We start from the raw sequence: 14433 nt of genomic DNA, 5'->3' as shown, positions 1-14433 counted from the left end.
ATAGAAATTTTTTTCTTTTTTTTTTTCGTGAGGAGGGGGAGGATTTCGAAAGTTGTTGAATGCTCGTTGTTTAAGGTAGGATTTGGTAGATAATCGCCCCATTACCTAAAATGCTGCCAGCTAATATCCAAATTAGTCAGTTAGTATTTTATGTCTCCCACCAAAAATCTGGATTATTTGATAAAACGAAAAAATTAAGAAGGCCATACCGAAAAAAAAATTTAAGACGGCTTATCTCCATTATTTATTATTTAATTCAATCATGGATAAACATAAATAAGGCAATAATAAATTTTGGGGAAAATAATAACAAAATCCATATTCTTTGGAAAAAAAGTAAATAATTCACTTTTTAGGAAATTAGAATTTTCCTTCTCAATATGTTAAGGTTATCTGCTGATGAGTACTTAATTGGAATATCACCTTGACCTGAAAAATGAAAATTAATTTTTGATAAGTCCAAAAAATGAAAATAAGAGAAAAAGTAAAGAAGAAACAAAATATAATTATGTATTAATTTTGTTTCTCTGATGGAATTTCGCCTCTTGTGTGTTGAGAGCCTCTCACGTAAATATTATGAGCAAAACCCTCATTTCGTAATTAATTTTCAGCCTTCCTATAATATATACCAAGATATTTTTTAATTTTATAATTAAATTTTTTAAAAATTTTCATAATAAATATTTATTGAATATTTTTGAGAAGTTATTACTTGTTATGTTTTGGCATTAATAATTCATGAATTAAATACAATACTAAATATACAATTACGTGACTAGTTTAATAATAAATAAATAAATAAATAAATAAATAGGATAAGAAATGCTCACAGTGCATTTGAAATAAAATAAAATAAAATAAAATTTAATTTGAGGAAATGAAGATAAAAATAATTAAAAATATATATTAAAGAATTTAAAGAAAATATTAAAAAAATAATGATTGTATTGTTGTTGAAAATGTGTTGAATTTTAAAAAATATTGAAGAGGATTTAATATTAAAAAATTAATTTTAATAATATATAAAAAATATTATAAAAAATAATGATTGCGTCTTTTATGGATGACAAACGTCAATCTATATAATAGTTTTTTCTTTTCATTAGATTTAATTAATTCTTCATTTCCTCACCCCAAAAAGGAAAAGAGAAGAAATAATAATTCCTCTCTCTCTCTCTCTCTCCCACCAGAAATTTCTACTCCGCCGTATCATTTCAGCAAATTGCAGTATACTCTCCGCCTCTGTGTAGCGACGACAAATGATTCTGTCGGAACCCATTTTCAGCTGAAAACAAAAACAAAACAGCCTCAAAAGCTTCGATTTTTCCATGGGAATTCTCTGACAACCCCAAGATCTGGAAATGACAATAAGAAGCATATTGCACGAGATGAAGTCGCGCTCGAGCCGGGTGGTGCAGGACGGGTCGGCGGTTGCGGCGGTGGACGAGGCCTCCGACGGGCTGAGCCAGAGCTGCTGGGCCCACATGCCGCAGGAGCTCCTGAGGGAGGTCCTGGTCAGGATCGAGGCGTCGGAGAGCGAGTGGCCGCCAAGGAAGAGCGTCGTGGCCTGCGCCGGCGTCTGCCGGAGCTGGAGGGTGCTCACTAAGGAGATCGTCAAGACCCCTGAAGTTTCCGGGAAGCTAACGTTCCCCATCTCAGTTAAACAGGTAGCAAGGCTCTCTGTTCTGCCATAATTTTTTTTTTGGTGAATAATTTCGTGAATTTTCGCTGGAAAATCCAGAAAATTACTGAATTGTGTGATGAATCCAATTCGTGATCGGTTGAGGCTGGAATTTTCAAGCTTATATTTTCAGGGCAGATTTGTTGAGGAAAAATGTTTATTAATTTCCAGCGATTCTAATTATTTTTTGGTTATTTTTTATTATCTCTTTTGTTTCTGTTGGGGAACGGCTTTAATGGGGAAAAAAAAGTTTGATTTGCATTCGAATTGTCAATCACACGATACTCACTGCGTTTGTTTTCGGAGTTAAAAGTCACGAATTTGTGATTGTAATTGTGATTGTAGAAGAAGACAAAAATATATGGGGCCCATCAGTTTGAGTTTTGAAATATGAAATGAATGGAAGGTATAGATAATTAATTATAATGGGATTGTATTTTAATAATATATGGGGCTCATCAATTTGACTTTTGAAATGTGTGTTTTGTTGTGTAGTGTTTTGAGTTAAAATTAAAGTTAAAATCTTAAATCTGCAATTTTTAATTTGGACATATGATTTTGTGTTTCCTGCCATTAATTGCAACCTTGGATGCTGTCGGCCCTTTTTGGTCAAAGTTGTAAGCCTTGGCGATTGAGGATAAGAGACTTACCTTCTCTGTCCGTCACATTAAACCGGCTTACCGGCTTTTAATGTGGCTGTCATGATCGGAAAACACAATTATCAGAATGCAAAATTCATTTTTGAAAGTAAATTTTGACGGTGCTGCACAAATTCGTGCCGGCTTCGGTGTTGGATATAGTTTCTGCCGTATAAATAAAATGTCTTTTGCAGTTATTGAAGAGATGGTTTCATGCGAGGGAGAATTTTATAGGCCTTATCTTACATTCGACTACAACAACGTAATTGTAGGAAAGGCCCAATATTCAAGTCGAAGCAATTTGACAGTGTTTTAATTGGGATCAATAAAAAAAAAAAAAAACCCCACAAACTTTTTACATTTTAACAATTTTAGTACTAACTTTTTCTTTTAACTTAAAAATGCATTAAATTTTCAATTTGATAACAATTTTAGCACGACATCAATTTTTTTTGTTAATTTGGACGGAATTGAAACCATAGAGGGCGCTGGTGACCCTAATTGAAGGGGAGGGTGCCAGAGAACTCAATCGGGGTGATGGTTGAGGTCGTGGCTCCACTCGCTGGAATCGGGAGAATCCCCAATTTTAGGGTTCTCCCAATTCCGGGAGGTAGGGGCCTCGGCTCCGACCACCACCCTCGATTGGGTTTGCTGGCTCCCTCGGTCATCGGCGCCCTTTGTGGCCTCGATTCCGTTCAAATTAACGGAAAATTTGACGTCATGCTAGAATTATTATCAAATTGAAAGTTTGTGTATTTTTAGGATAAGGAAAAAAGTTCATGCTAGAATTGTTAAAATGTGAAAAGTTTGTGATTTTCTTGTTATTAACAAGATGGTTGTGTTTGGGCAACACGTAGTGGATTTGCTCGATACTTTGGTATGCAGGTCATATTCTCCGCTTTGTCCTTGAAATAAACTGATTTGTCTGCCAGTTGTAATGAGCTGTTGCTTGGACTGACCTGAGAAATTCTTAGATGGACAGCCACTAAGCTATTAAGTGGAGCATCATGAGAGGGACCATTTGGCTCTACTTTTTTGGGGTGCTCGAGTTTATGATAAATTCCCTTTTTCCTCGTGGTCCAGTAATGTGTCTGATAGCAATATCGCGCTCGAGATGCCTCAACCATTATGGAGAATCTTAGTGTGCCCTATTGCGTCCTACCTATGTATGCTTTTTACTTGGGTTGGAACCTACTGATAATTTGTCGTATTTAGAATTTTCCTCTCACGTTCCTACTTTGGTGTGTGTCATTTGCAGCCTGGACCAAGGGATTTCCTTATGCAGTGCTTCATTAGACGGAACCGGTCCAACCAATCGTACTCTCTTTACCTCGGTTTAACAAATGGTAAGCATTAATTGATGCAATTAGACTGGAATTCTTAAGAATTTTCAGGCTTCGTTAACATCCGTCCTTGTTGCAATTTACAAAACATGCCGGATGAGGTCTACATTATCACTTAATTATCCTTGTTTTCTTCTTTCGCACGATGGGAAAAAAGTGGAATACTCAAAAAACTGAGAACAATTGCTATAAGGACACGTTCTCTTGTTTGTAAGATTGAAAACAATTTCTATAATATCTTTCCCTTTTTTCTGAGCTTGTGGCAGCATTAACGGATGATGGGAAGTTCCTCCTAGCTGCACGCAAGTGTCGGCGCCCAACTTGCACTGATTACATAATCTCTCTGCATGCTGATGATATGACAAAAGGCAGCTGTTCTTACGTCGGGAAGCTAAGGTCAAGAATGTGATAGTTCTTTCATATGATTAGTTTACATTTCTCTCGAGTTTATTGGATTGAGTTTGAAAAATTCTGTATATTTCATCTTGCAAAGGTCAAATTTTCTTGGGACCAAGTTCACTGTATTTGATGCTCAACCGCCTCATGCTGGCGCCCGCATGACAAAAAGTCGTTCCACGAGGCTCGTGAATTTGAAGCAAGTCTCTCCCAAGGTCCCTGCAGGCAACTACCCAGTGGTCCACATCTCGTACGAATTAAATGTTCTGGGTAACAGGTACAGGCGGATATGCGTAAATTTCAGTTGGTTTTTGCAGATATTAGTAATATCGCCTCGATACAAGCTTGCTGCAAAATCTACCTGATTCTGGAAAACTGGGAAATTCCTTTCTTTTTCTTCTTGAGAATAGAAAAAGTACGATTTAAAAAAAATGAACTAAGTTGCATATTGCTAGAATCGAAATAACGCGACACTTCATGAAGGTACAGTACAACATAATATCTTTCATGAATTTCTCTGCTTCTCCATAAAAAGGGAAAGTCGTTCGTGGAAAATTTCTTACTTGTGGAATATGCACTTTTTAACATTCTGCTTGTTCTTTTGCATCTTTTCATGAAATAAAATTAGTTCTTATGTTCTCATTGAGATTATATACTCTGAACTGCGATTTTTTTCCTTTTACCTGCATATTCTAATTACCCAATTGATATTTAAAAATATAATTGAATAAACAGGGGTCCAAGGCGAATGCAGTGTGTTATGGACACAGTTCCCGCATCAGCAATCGAACCTGGTGGGGTCACCCCTACCCCTACCGAGATCTTCCTCAGCAACATAGACTTTTTCCCGTCACTGCCCTTTTTCAGGACAAAATCAAACAGTAGTGACAGTCTTCAGTCGGGTCCGGTGATCACTCAGAAGGATGGAGCTCTGGTGTTAAGAAACAAGGCTCCAAGGTGGCACGAGCAGCTTCAATGCTGGTGCCTGAACTTTCATGGGAGAGTGACAGTAGCCTCGGTGAAGAACTTCCAGCTGGTCGCCTCCCGGGAGAACGGAGCAGCAGGCCCACAACACGAGAAAATCATCCTCCAGTTCGGGAAGGTGGGGAAGGATCTGTTCACAATGGACTATCGTTACCCTATCTCAGCTTTCCAGGCATTTGCTATCTGTCTCAGTAGCTTCGACACCAAGATTGCTTGTGAGTAAAGGTATTATGTCATTGAAAAGGTTTATAGAAAAGAACATCTTGACTCGATTATTATCTACACCCCGTAATTAGAAGGAACGTAACACCGACGATTTGATATAAACATGAATTACTTCTTCGGGTTTCTAACTACGTCTCTCTCTCTCTTCAGGTAAGATTTGAAGGTCTCTTTGTAAACTATTGTTCTAGTCGAGTACCAGACAAAGACGTCGTAATTCAGGATTCAAGTCCTCGGAGCTGAATGAACAATTTGAAGAAATAATCAAGCTTTTGGACTTGGAAGGTCTTCTGAAGTTATAGACTTAGTCGTCCAGCAACCTGTGTATGTCCCCTGTTGTAGTTGTTCCTGTATATATATGTTCTTTTTTTTTTTTTTTTTTAACCTGAAAGAGAAGATGTCAATCGTGTTCATATATTGTTTGTGCCGACTTCTTTTGCTATAAATAAAATGTAAGGATGCAATATATTTATGTGTATAAAAGAAAATACATCCGTCCTCAACTTGCAGTGACGGCATCAATCCTCCGTCGCGTCCCTTCTCGCCAATCATGTCTACTTTCCTCAGACTGGCATCTTCCTCGTCCCCTTCCTCTTGGGTGTGAACGAGCACCTTTCATCCACCCTTCTACAGAGTAATCCCAGCGTGGTGTATATCTCACAACGGTCTCCATACTGCTGCTATAGCCAGCATCACTTCTCGGATGTCCGGCTAGATGCTTATTAGGTTCAGGTTTTTCTGGGATTAGAAGTCGTGCATTTCTCCAACAGGCTGAAGGAGTTCCTATTTGCGACTCGGACTCGCAGCGATTCTACTAACTTGCCGGGGAATGGCAACAGCCGAAGGGAGGATTGCCCTAGTAGCATCGGTGGCAACTGTGGTTTGTGTGCACTCCAATAACAGTGCACCGAGAGGAGCATATGATCCCGATGACTGCTCGCTTTTATCGGAGGCACTCGTGTCCTGCGAATGCAATCAACGTTTCTAACGGTATGGTCTGCCTATGTTATTGTTGCCTGATACTAATGGAACAGCCTTATAATGTACAATTAGACAACGGGCCGTGCATATGCGCCGACTAGAATTATTGAGACGAATAATTTTCTTGTTTTAATATTTTTAACATATACAAACATGAAATCAGTTAATACCGTGAACTGAGACACTCGTAAATGAGAAATGTTATGAGGGAAGGAAAAACTTTTAGTATGTCTAATCACCTATTTTTGTTTTTTGCACCATCAATCAATATGCTCTATCAGTTGAAGTTAAAGAAATTCATAGTGAATAAGTCATACTTCCGACTTGAGTCGAAACTTTTTTCCTCCTCAAATCTAAAATTTCCTTTCTTCGAGCACATGCAATCTTAAATTGCACCAATTGTAACAACATGATCATGTACAGTTCGCAAATCACTTCGATTAGCTATTCGTAAAAATTATAGAGGCCTTCATTTTTAACCACACGATCTTATAGAAACCTTATAAAGAAAATCCAATGATCACATCCTTCCTTCTCTATTAGATTAGCAAGAGCTTCCTCGTTAGTACTTTCGTTTATGATTATGTCTTCCTTTTTGTTTTTTTAGAAATGTCCATGATTATGGCACAGTCTTTACATCTTCCATGCATCGGTTTAGAGAAGTGAGGTGGCACCAACACTTCGCCTCTTGTCAAATTGTTGTTGGCAATCATACAAAAGGTTAGGCGAGGAGAACTCTTATCTGTCCTAAGTAGCCATTGATAGATACGTCGACTCGGCTTTTAATATTTACAAGACGGTAAGCTTGCACAAATGCACGGACTAGAATTATTGCCTATTGAGCCCCCATTATTTTTTTTCTTTAAATATGCAAATATGAAATATAATCGATTGACATCGTGAATAAAGAATTATATATATGTAGACATGTAAGAAATGTTAAGAGCGAAGGGGAATCTTTTTTTATCATCTTAATTTATTACAATTGTATTGGAAGAGTTTGTGGTATACTTAGAAGCAGATCTTTTTACGCAATACTTCGATATTGATGCAATATAATTCTCATATTAAAAATATATTGCGATCCCGATTTAAAAAAGGACTTCCACTCTCAACTTGACGAAATTAAAAAATGTGAAACAAATGAAAAGTAAGTGGTTCTAGTTTCGTAAAGCTTCTCAAGCAAAATGATATGAGATACAAGTAACTTTATCTTCTAAAAAACGTCTCACATGAAATGTTGGGAAAGATTTGCATCTTAGACGCCAAGTGTTTATCCAAATCATTCATCAAGTATGCTTCTATAACCTAGGATATAACGAATACTTGAATAAAATAAACTAAAAAGAGTATCGAACCAGAAGAAAAGACTCGTTAAAATTACTTTATATTAAAAGAGCTAATTGAGATGTATGAAGTCTTTACTTGATCAGAGTCTAGATCAAAGATCTCACGTGCTCTTCTGTGAAGTCCACTAGCTAATGAAGATTTAACGTGCAGTTAAATAGATTTATTTATAAGTTAGTCTTGTGATATTCTATTGCAAGTCTTTTTGGGAAGCAATGTGTCATTGTAATATTACATCACTTGTCATGTTTCTATTGGGGTCACGCGATGCAAGGAAAAAGCCGCTCCGATAGGGGTGTAAGAGAGACAATATAGCTCACAAACATGGTTGTCAGAATCGCGATTCGAATCATAGAATCGTACGATTCTACGATTCAAGGAGGATCACCGATTCTGATTCAGCTAGGTGAGTCGGGATTGTAGAATCGGAACCGAATCGCGTGTTGAATCGTAGAATTGCAGAATCGGCCCGATTCTGCGATTCTACGTTCAGGCTGGATTCAGCCCAAGCCCGGGCCCAATAAGCGGGCCGAAGCCTGGACCCAAAAGCCCAAACCCGAAACCCCTCTCCCACCCGCCCTTCTTCCTCTTTTCCTGTCATGAAACCCTAATTTCTCCCCTGCTGAAGTCCTTCCAATTCGACCTTCGAACGTCTTCGACGAAATCTTCGATAGTTCGATCCACCTACTTGCTTCGATTGACGGTCCACCACCTTCTTCTTCCGAGAAGCTAGCTTGTCCAAGCTTCGATTGCGGTTGCGGACCTTGCGGTTACTTCCTCTGCATTTTCCAGGTATGAAAAGTGTCGAGTACTTTTCCCTTTTACCCCAATTGCACAGCCCTTTCGCGGTTGAATGGATGTATCCTTCATGTTCTCTGCTATTTCCTTTCGATTGAGTTTGATGGGTTAATGTGTTTCCGATGCTTTTGCTGTCGAGGTTTATCAGCATTTCTGGGAATTCTCAGACTCGCGAGTCGCGTTACTGCAGCCAATCTTACCCGAATTCTCATCTTATTCCTCTTTGCCGTTGTCTTTGCTGTTGTTGAGCTCGCTGCAAGAAATCTGGGTCAGTGCATCCTCGACTCGAACGGCTCTGTTTTCCCTTCTAGAGTCCCCATATGTGTACACTATCGATGCATCGTTCTGCCAGCCTAACTACTATTGCCATGCCGGCTAACAGTCTTGTTCGTTACTGTTTGCCCGTTCTTGTCATGTGTGGTTGTCCGATATGTGTGTTTGGATCGAACCACTTACTGTCAAGACATGATTTACAGTATCAATTTGGCCCATAATTTGATGGGAAGAAATCTAGCGGTTTTAACTAATCTCTTCTGTCATTTATTTTTCGGATATGAGTGCAAGGTTATTAATGGTTCCAACTGGAAATTCCAAGATTACAATATTGAAATGCTGATCTTCATCCTGCGCTGATGTCTGAAAACTTATGTTATCGGTTTTCTCTCTGTTATTTTATGTTCCCTGTCTCTTCTTTGTAGGTTTGCCTGCATTGCATTGCCATCAAATGAGTGTATGATTCTCTATACTACCAAAAGTTCGGAATGTTGAGATATTATTATTCAAGTAAAATGCATTAGTACTATGATATAGCATAAGAAGATGCGTGATTAGTTAATTTAGTAATATACCCTTCTGTTCGTTTCATAATAAGAAGGCGGGGATGATGCCTTCTCGAAATATTTGCATGCATTTGTGTTATCCATCATTTCTCTCCTCTTTGAACCTTGAATTTCGATAATTTGTAACGATATTTTGAGTTTTTATGACTTATTGTTGATTTGTTGGTTTGTGTTTTTATTTGAATGAACAAGAATTAATTTTTTTGCTCAGAAAAGTATATTACATATATATATATGTTATTTTTTAAAATTACAGGTAGAATCTTACGATTCACGATTCGAATCGCGATTCACGATTCTACGACCCTTAACCGATTCTAGGTAGAATCGCGATTCTGACAACCTTGCTCACAAACTGTTTGAACTCAGCTCGGTGAAAGTTCGAGTTCGGCTAGGTCTTATCAAATTCGAGCCAAGCCGAACAGTCTCATGAGCCACGTTCGAGCCTGGGTGTGCTCAGCTCGAGCGATTCGCGAGCATTAAGCCTAAGCCTTATCGAGACTTTAGATGTGTTTATTGTATTTATTTTTTTATCAAATTAGAATTTTGTTGAGCTCAACTGAGTTGAGCTCGAGCCTATCGAGCTTATCGAGCCCAAGCAGCTCGAGCTCGAAAAAATTGATTAGCCTTGACGAGCTGAGCTCGAGCTACTCGAAATGCTCACGAGCCAAGCTCAAGCTCACCTCTCCAGACTCGATCGAACTCAAGCCGAGCTCGAGCTTGGGCTTCCACTCTCCAGCCAAGCTTCAAGCCCCTTGAGCTCCAGCCAAGCTTCGAGCCCCTTGAGTTCAAGCTCGGCTCAGCTCGATTACACCCTACTCTCCATCATACATGACGCTTCTCGACTCATCCCAACTTTTAATATTGTATATAGGTTCTGCTGCAACAATACTCTTAGTATGTCTGCATAATCTTATTACATCCGGAAAGAAATGAACGACTTTCAACCAAAAAAAGGGTCGTCATAATACTCCGCTGGTATGATGTGCCTAATATTATTCTTGCCTCATACTAACGGAACCGCGTCGTAATACTCCATTAGTCTACCCGTAAAGAAATCAACCAACTTCCTTCAAAAAATAAAATAAATAAATGTCATAGCCAAACAGAGAAGTAAAGCAAATCTCGTGTTCCAATTTTCTCCCTTTCCACTTCCAAAAGGAAAATGCAGAAAATAGGATAAGGTGGTTTACCCAAAATTCTAAAGATAAAACTAAAAAGATGCTCATCAAGTCTCCAATTACCATATTCTATATACAGCAATCTCAGCTAATCCGTTCCTAAAATTACAGCACGTCCCGTCAATAAGCCCGGGAATCTAAACTTCATGCCAAACATAATGAATACGTATGTTCTTAACCCCAAGTCTTGGTCTAATTCAACTAATCAAGCCGCCTGCATGTGGACACCCGATTCCGAGGCCATGGGCACGGATTCTTCGGCCCCTACTACCTCCTCGTCGGGAATATCATCCGTGTCCATCTGAGGCTGATAAATGCTCCGTACAAATGCAGTAAATGAAGGGAAATGCTCCGGGGAGAAGAAGTAAGCTCCCATTCTCTCGTAGATAAACAAGTCCACCGAACCTTCCTGACCCGACAGGTTCTCCTTGAGCTGCTCGAATCCTCCCCTTGCAACTCGCCTGTCAGATGAGTTCTGCCCGGAGACATCAACCCCCAGTTTTCTACAGGCCGCTCGAACCTGACGGAGCAGCGACTGAGGACTTGAAAGGGCCTCCCCAGGCAGGTCCTCATCTGAGAGGTCCATTCCAGGCAGGATCACTTTACATGAATTCCGTGCAAACATTTCTGCTATTGCCTCGTAACCATCTCTCCTCTCCGTGTTATAGAATCCAGCTGTTAGCTCCAAGGGGCGAGCCCGAGTCCTATACCACGGGTGTAGGAGAGGTACCTTCCCGTAGACCGCTACATCAGCATCACTAAAGACTGAGGATGCCAGAGATAGGAGGCGGGCCCCGTGCGATGCCAGTTGGCTCGAGTACCAATTGAGAAAGAAGTCCCCATAGGGGGACTCCCACGACCCTCCATGGTCCTTGAAGAAGCCATTCGAGCTCGGGGTCTGGTCATAGCTCGGCGCATCATGGGGACCACTGAGCCCCCAAAAGGGGTTTCCAGAAGCTTCTGCGTGTTGCTTCAGGAGCGCAAGCATGTTCTTATCATAGCACTGGAACTCTCCGACTCCAGGTATTTTGAGGTTTCTCGACTGGCCGTGATCAGAAGGGTAACGGAGCTCACCATTTGGGCCAAGGCTCATTGAGATTCCCTGCAAAACAGCCATTTAAAATGCCAACGTGTTAGAACCTCCCTTTTAAGGGAAAAAGTCATCATCAGTACTAAGATTGCTAGATATCAAACTGGGTATTGATGGCTCTACGACTAACTTAAGTTATTTTCAAGGATATTAACAAAAGCAACCAGAAAGGAAATTAAAAAATAAACAATAATCTCGTTCAGGAAAGGTTAGCCAGATGAACTGGCTCATTTATCCCGGTTCACATCAGTCATATGATTTTCAGTCCACCAGAGAGAACCAGACAAGAACTAATCAGTTCGAGTTTTGATTATCGTGGCAACTTTTATCATTATTCAATTCAACAGTTATAAATCAGAAAGTTGTTAATGGTCCATCTTGAAACATTTGTCATAATGGCTAGAAGAACCATGATATCATGGTTTACCCTCAATTAACTAGGCCGCTCTAAATGACAGAACAATGAAGGGAAAAAGTTCTTACTGTGATCGTGGAATCGATGAACTGGGAGAATGAGGACTTGAAGCTCTGGCAGAAGTCCTGATAAACCTCAATCGGGGTCTTCCCGTCTAAGACTGGGAGTTCATCGACAGCAAGAGACAGGCAATCCTTATAAAGCAGCCCCGATCGGTCACTAAAATATATACTAGGCTCATTCTCTCCAATGCGAGTCACCCATTCAGGAAGAGGAATTTTGGGCTGTTTCAAACCATGGAAGCAGAGCGAGACATGAAGCTTGAGGCCCGCTTTCTGAACCATCTCCGCGAGATTGAGGTAGCCTGAGAAGTTGTAGCTTCCCATAGCTTCCTTCTCGGCTATTCCCCACCACACAGGAAGCTCCACGCCTTCAACTCCCAATAGCTTAAGAGCCTTCAGTCCCACAGAAATAGCCTTCGCATGGTTTACTGTGTTGGCCTCGGAGACAGCATCCAAAGGTAGCCCGACATATAATCTCACCCCATTGTTCTACAAAGATAAGTAAGTCCATAAGCAACCAACGTAAACCAGAATTTGACTACAGAATATCGCAGAGGGATAAATATAGATTATACTCATGTAGCTAATCATAATCTAATTGAGATGCAAAAGAAATGAAAAGTTTACTATTGTCAACCATATGTAGAATTCTGCAAACTAACAAAGGCATAGTCAAACAAACAAACGACAGACGTTTCCTAATTTTTCTATGCGATAGGAATTTCTAACATGTTACAATAGCCCAGAAGGATCCTGTTTCGAGCAAACCAAACTACGCCACTACAAAAACAGGTGAAACTCAAATTAAGACAACATTTTCATTACTCAAATAAACTACCATTTTTATACTATAAATTTTCCTATACATTGGATTATATATCATCAAAGGTTTTCCTATACATTTCATGAAATTCATCCACATTTTACTGACACTTAACGTTGAGCCTAGACAAGAATTAAAACACAAGCCCAATGCAACAAAGCTTCTTGTTCACCCCTGCTTGGCCATCTAATTTGAAAGCTAAGCTTTATGCTTCTCAACTGATTCATCATCACCGACAAGCAAAGCAAAATACTTCAACAGCAACTGGTTTGGCACGAGTCAGTTTCCAGGAAAATTTGTTTGATGAGCCAGATTCCGTCACAACCTCATTCGGGTTAGCGCGACCCTTTAAGGTTAATGTGCCAAATTCCATCGACCTAGATGAAAATAACTTTTCCCTAGCCTCAGACAGACAAGAAAACAAATTACTTCCCAAAAACATACTTCTCCACAAAGATTTATCCAAGATTTCAATTAAAGCACGAAAAGGGCATTCCCAGAAGAAAAGCAGATTCCGGCAGGCAGTATTCAGTCATGTGCCCAACAAATCCAAATTAGTGAATCAAACCGATACCAAACCTAAAGAAACAGAGGGGAGAGTAAAGACTTACAGGTCGAGATCTTGATGGAGCAGAGGCAGCAGACCGATCGGTCGATACTCTCGCGGGCAGAGCCGGCTCAGTATGAACAGCTCTAACGGTGAGTCTCAACCCCAATCTTCTCAGCCTGATGCTGGGTTGACCGAGACAAACCCTTGAGTTTCTCGAGAGAACATCATCGTACCTCCTCGAACTACAGAACCCAAGAACCCTATACGCTGAATCCGCCTTTACGAATTTCGCCTGCGTGCTCCCGATCACAGAGATCTCCATGGCTTCTCTCTTTTTCGCAACAACACGCTATTAGCTCTTGCAGCAGATTCAGATAAAAGAATCGCCTTTTCGAAGTAGAGGAAGCGGGAATTTCGGGATAAAGTTATCGAAAACCACAGAATCAATCGGAAAATTGGATAAGAGGGGTTGTGATTCTGCCGGAGAACAACGAGATTACGCAATAAAATCGAAAGAGAATGGAGGATTTGCAGATCGTTTAAGCAGATGGATTTGGGAGGCTACGAGCCGAATGCGCGACTTATATAAAGAAAGAGGAGAGGGAGAGAAGAGAGAGTCGGTATGGATGAGGGAGACGACGCGCTTTTCAGTGGGACCGGCGGCAGAGGATTGAAACCGGTGATGCGCCTCTTGAAAAGAACCTGACGCATGTCGGCTCCTGGTCTTGCCAAATTTCGGCCGCACAAAAATTTTGAGGTTGGATTGTAAACTCCACAAAAAAAAAAACTACTACATTTTTCTTAAAAGATAAGATATGTCTAATAATTTCTCAACAGTCACGGATATAAATAATCCGTGATACTGTGTGAAAATATAACTCATGACACTATGAGCAGGATTTTTGAATTCCGATGATATTTATGATCATTAGTGATATTTATGATCATTATTAGGGTAATACAATAACACTGATCTTGACTTATCGATGACTTGACAAGTCCAAGCTCGAGTTGAAACGAGTAAAATTCTGATAATAATAGATTTTTTTCTATAGATAACTTTTATTATCTATTATCTATTAT

General features: G+C 39.8%; 2 protein-coding genes across 3 annotated transcripts; one reads left to right on the top strand and one right to left on the bottom strand.

Annotated features, from left to right (window-relative positions):
* The first annotated feature begins 1136 nt into the window (after positions 1-1136).
* LOC116190342 (tubby-like F-box protein 3) lies at positions 1137-5767 on the top strand. 2 transcript variants are annotated; one of them, XM_031520030.1, is made up of 6 exons: positions 1137-1667; positions 3578-3665; positions 3929-4058; positions 4156-4335; positions 4794-5257; positions 5418-5767. In XM_031520030.1, exons 1-6 carry the CDS (start codon positions 1362-1364, stop codon positions 5426-5428), a joined length of 1179 nt encoding a protein of 392 aa, XP_031375890.1. In that variant the 5' UTR covers positions 1137-1361; the 3' UTR covers positions 5429-5767. The 2 variants fall into 2 exon arrangements, with proteins under 2 accessions (XP_031375890.1, XP_031375891.1); XM_031520031.1 differs by having other exon boundaries at positions 1141-1667; positions 4794-5267.
* Positions 5768-10307: 4540 nt separating this feature from the next.
* On the bottom strand, positions 10308-13916 carry LOC116190337 (inactive beta-amylase 9-like). The gene is made up of 3 exons (XM_031520016.1): positions 13412-13916; positions 11984-12466; positions 10308-11512 (listed from the first exon to the last, which is right to left on the bottom strand). Exons 1-3 carry the CDS (start codon positions 13670-13672, stop codon positions 10616-10618), a joined length of 1641 nt encoding a protein of 546 aa, XP_031375876.1. The 5' UTR covers positions 13673-13916; the 3' UTR covers positions 10308-10615.
* Positions 13917-14433: the final 517 nt, after the last annotated feature.

The sequence above is a fragment of the Punica granatum genome, unplaced genomic scaffold (assembly GCF_007655135.1).
Source record: "Punica granatum isolate Tunisia-2019 unplaced genomic scaffold, ASM765513v2 Contig00422, whole genome shotgun sequence".
NCBI classification, from domain to species: Eukaryota; Viridiplantae; Streptophyta; class Magnoliopsida; order Myrtales; family Lythraceae; genus Punica; species Punica granatum.
Note: the sequence above shows the minus strand (reverse complement) of the source record. Positions and strands in the feature narration are given on the sequence as shown.

What these genes read in the sequence shown, in the direction of transcription:
- LOC116190342 (XM_031520030.1), top strand. Translation starts at nt 1,362, where the DNA reads ATGACAATAAGAAGCATATTGCACGAGATGAAGTCGCGCTCGAGCCGG. An exon ending in TCCCCATCTCAGTTAAACAG is followed by an intron (nt 1,668 to 3,577) that starts GTAGCAAGGCTC and finishes TGTCATTTGCAG; the next exon opens with CCTGGACCAAGGGATTTCCT. An exon ending in TTACCTCGGTTTAACAAATG is followed by an intron (nt 3,666 to 3,928) that starts GTAAGCATTAAT and finishes AGCTTGTGGCAG; the next exon opens with CATTAACGGATGATGGGAAG.
- LOC116190337 (XM_031520016.1), bottom strand. Translation starts at nt 13,672, where the DNA reads ATGGAGATCTCTGTGATCGGGAGCACGCAGGCGAAATTCGTAAAGGCG. An exon ending in CTCCATCAAGATCTCGACCT is followed by an intron (nt 12,467 to 13,411) that starts GTAAGTCTTTAC and finishes TTATCTTTGTAG; the next exon opens with AACAATGGGGTGAGATTATA. An exon ending in TCATCGATTCCACGATCACA is followed by an intron (nt 11,513 to 11,983) that starts GTAAGAACTTTT and finishes GCTGTTTTGCAG; the next exon opens with GGAATCTCAATGAGCCTTGG.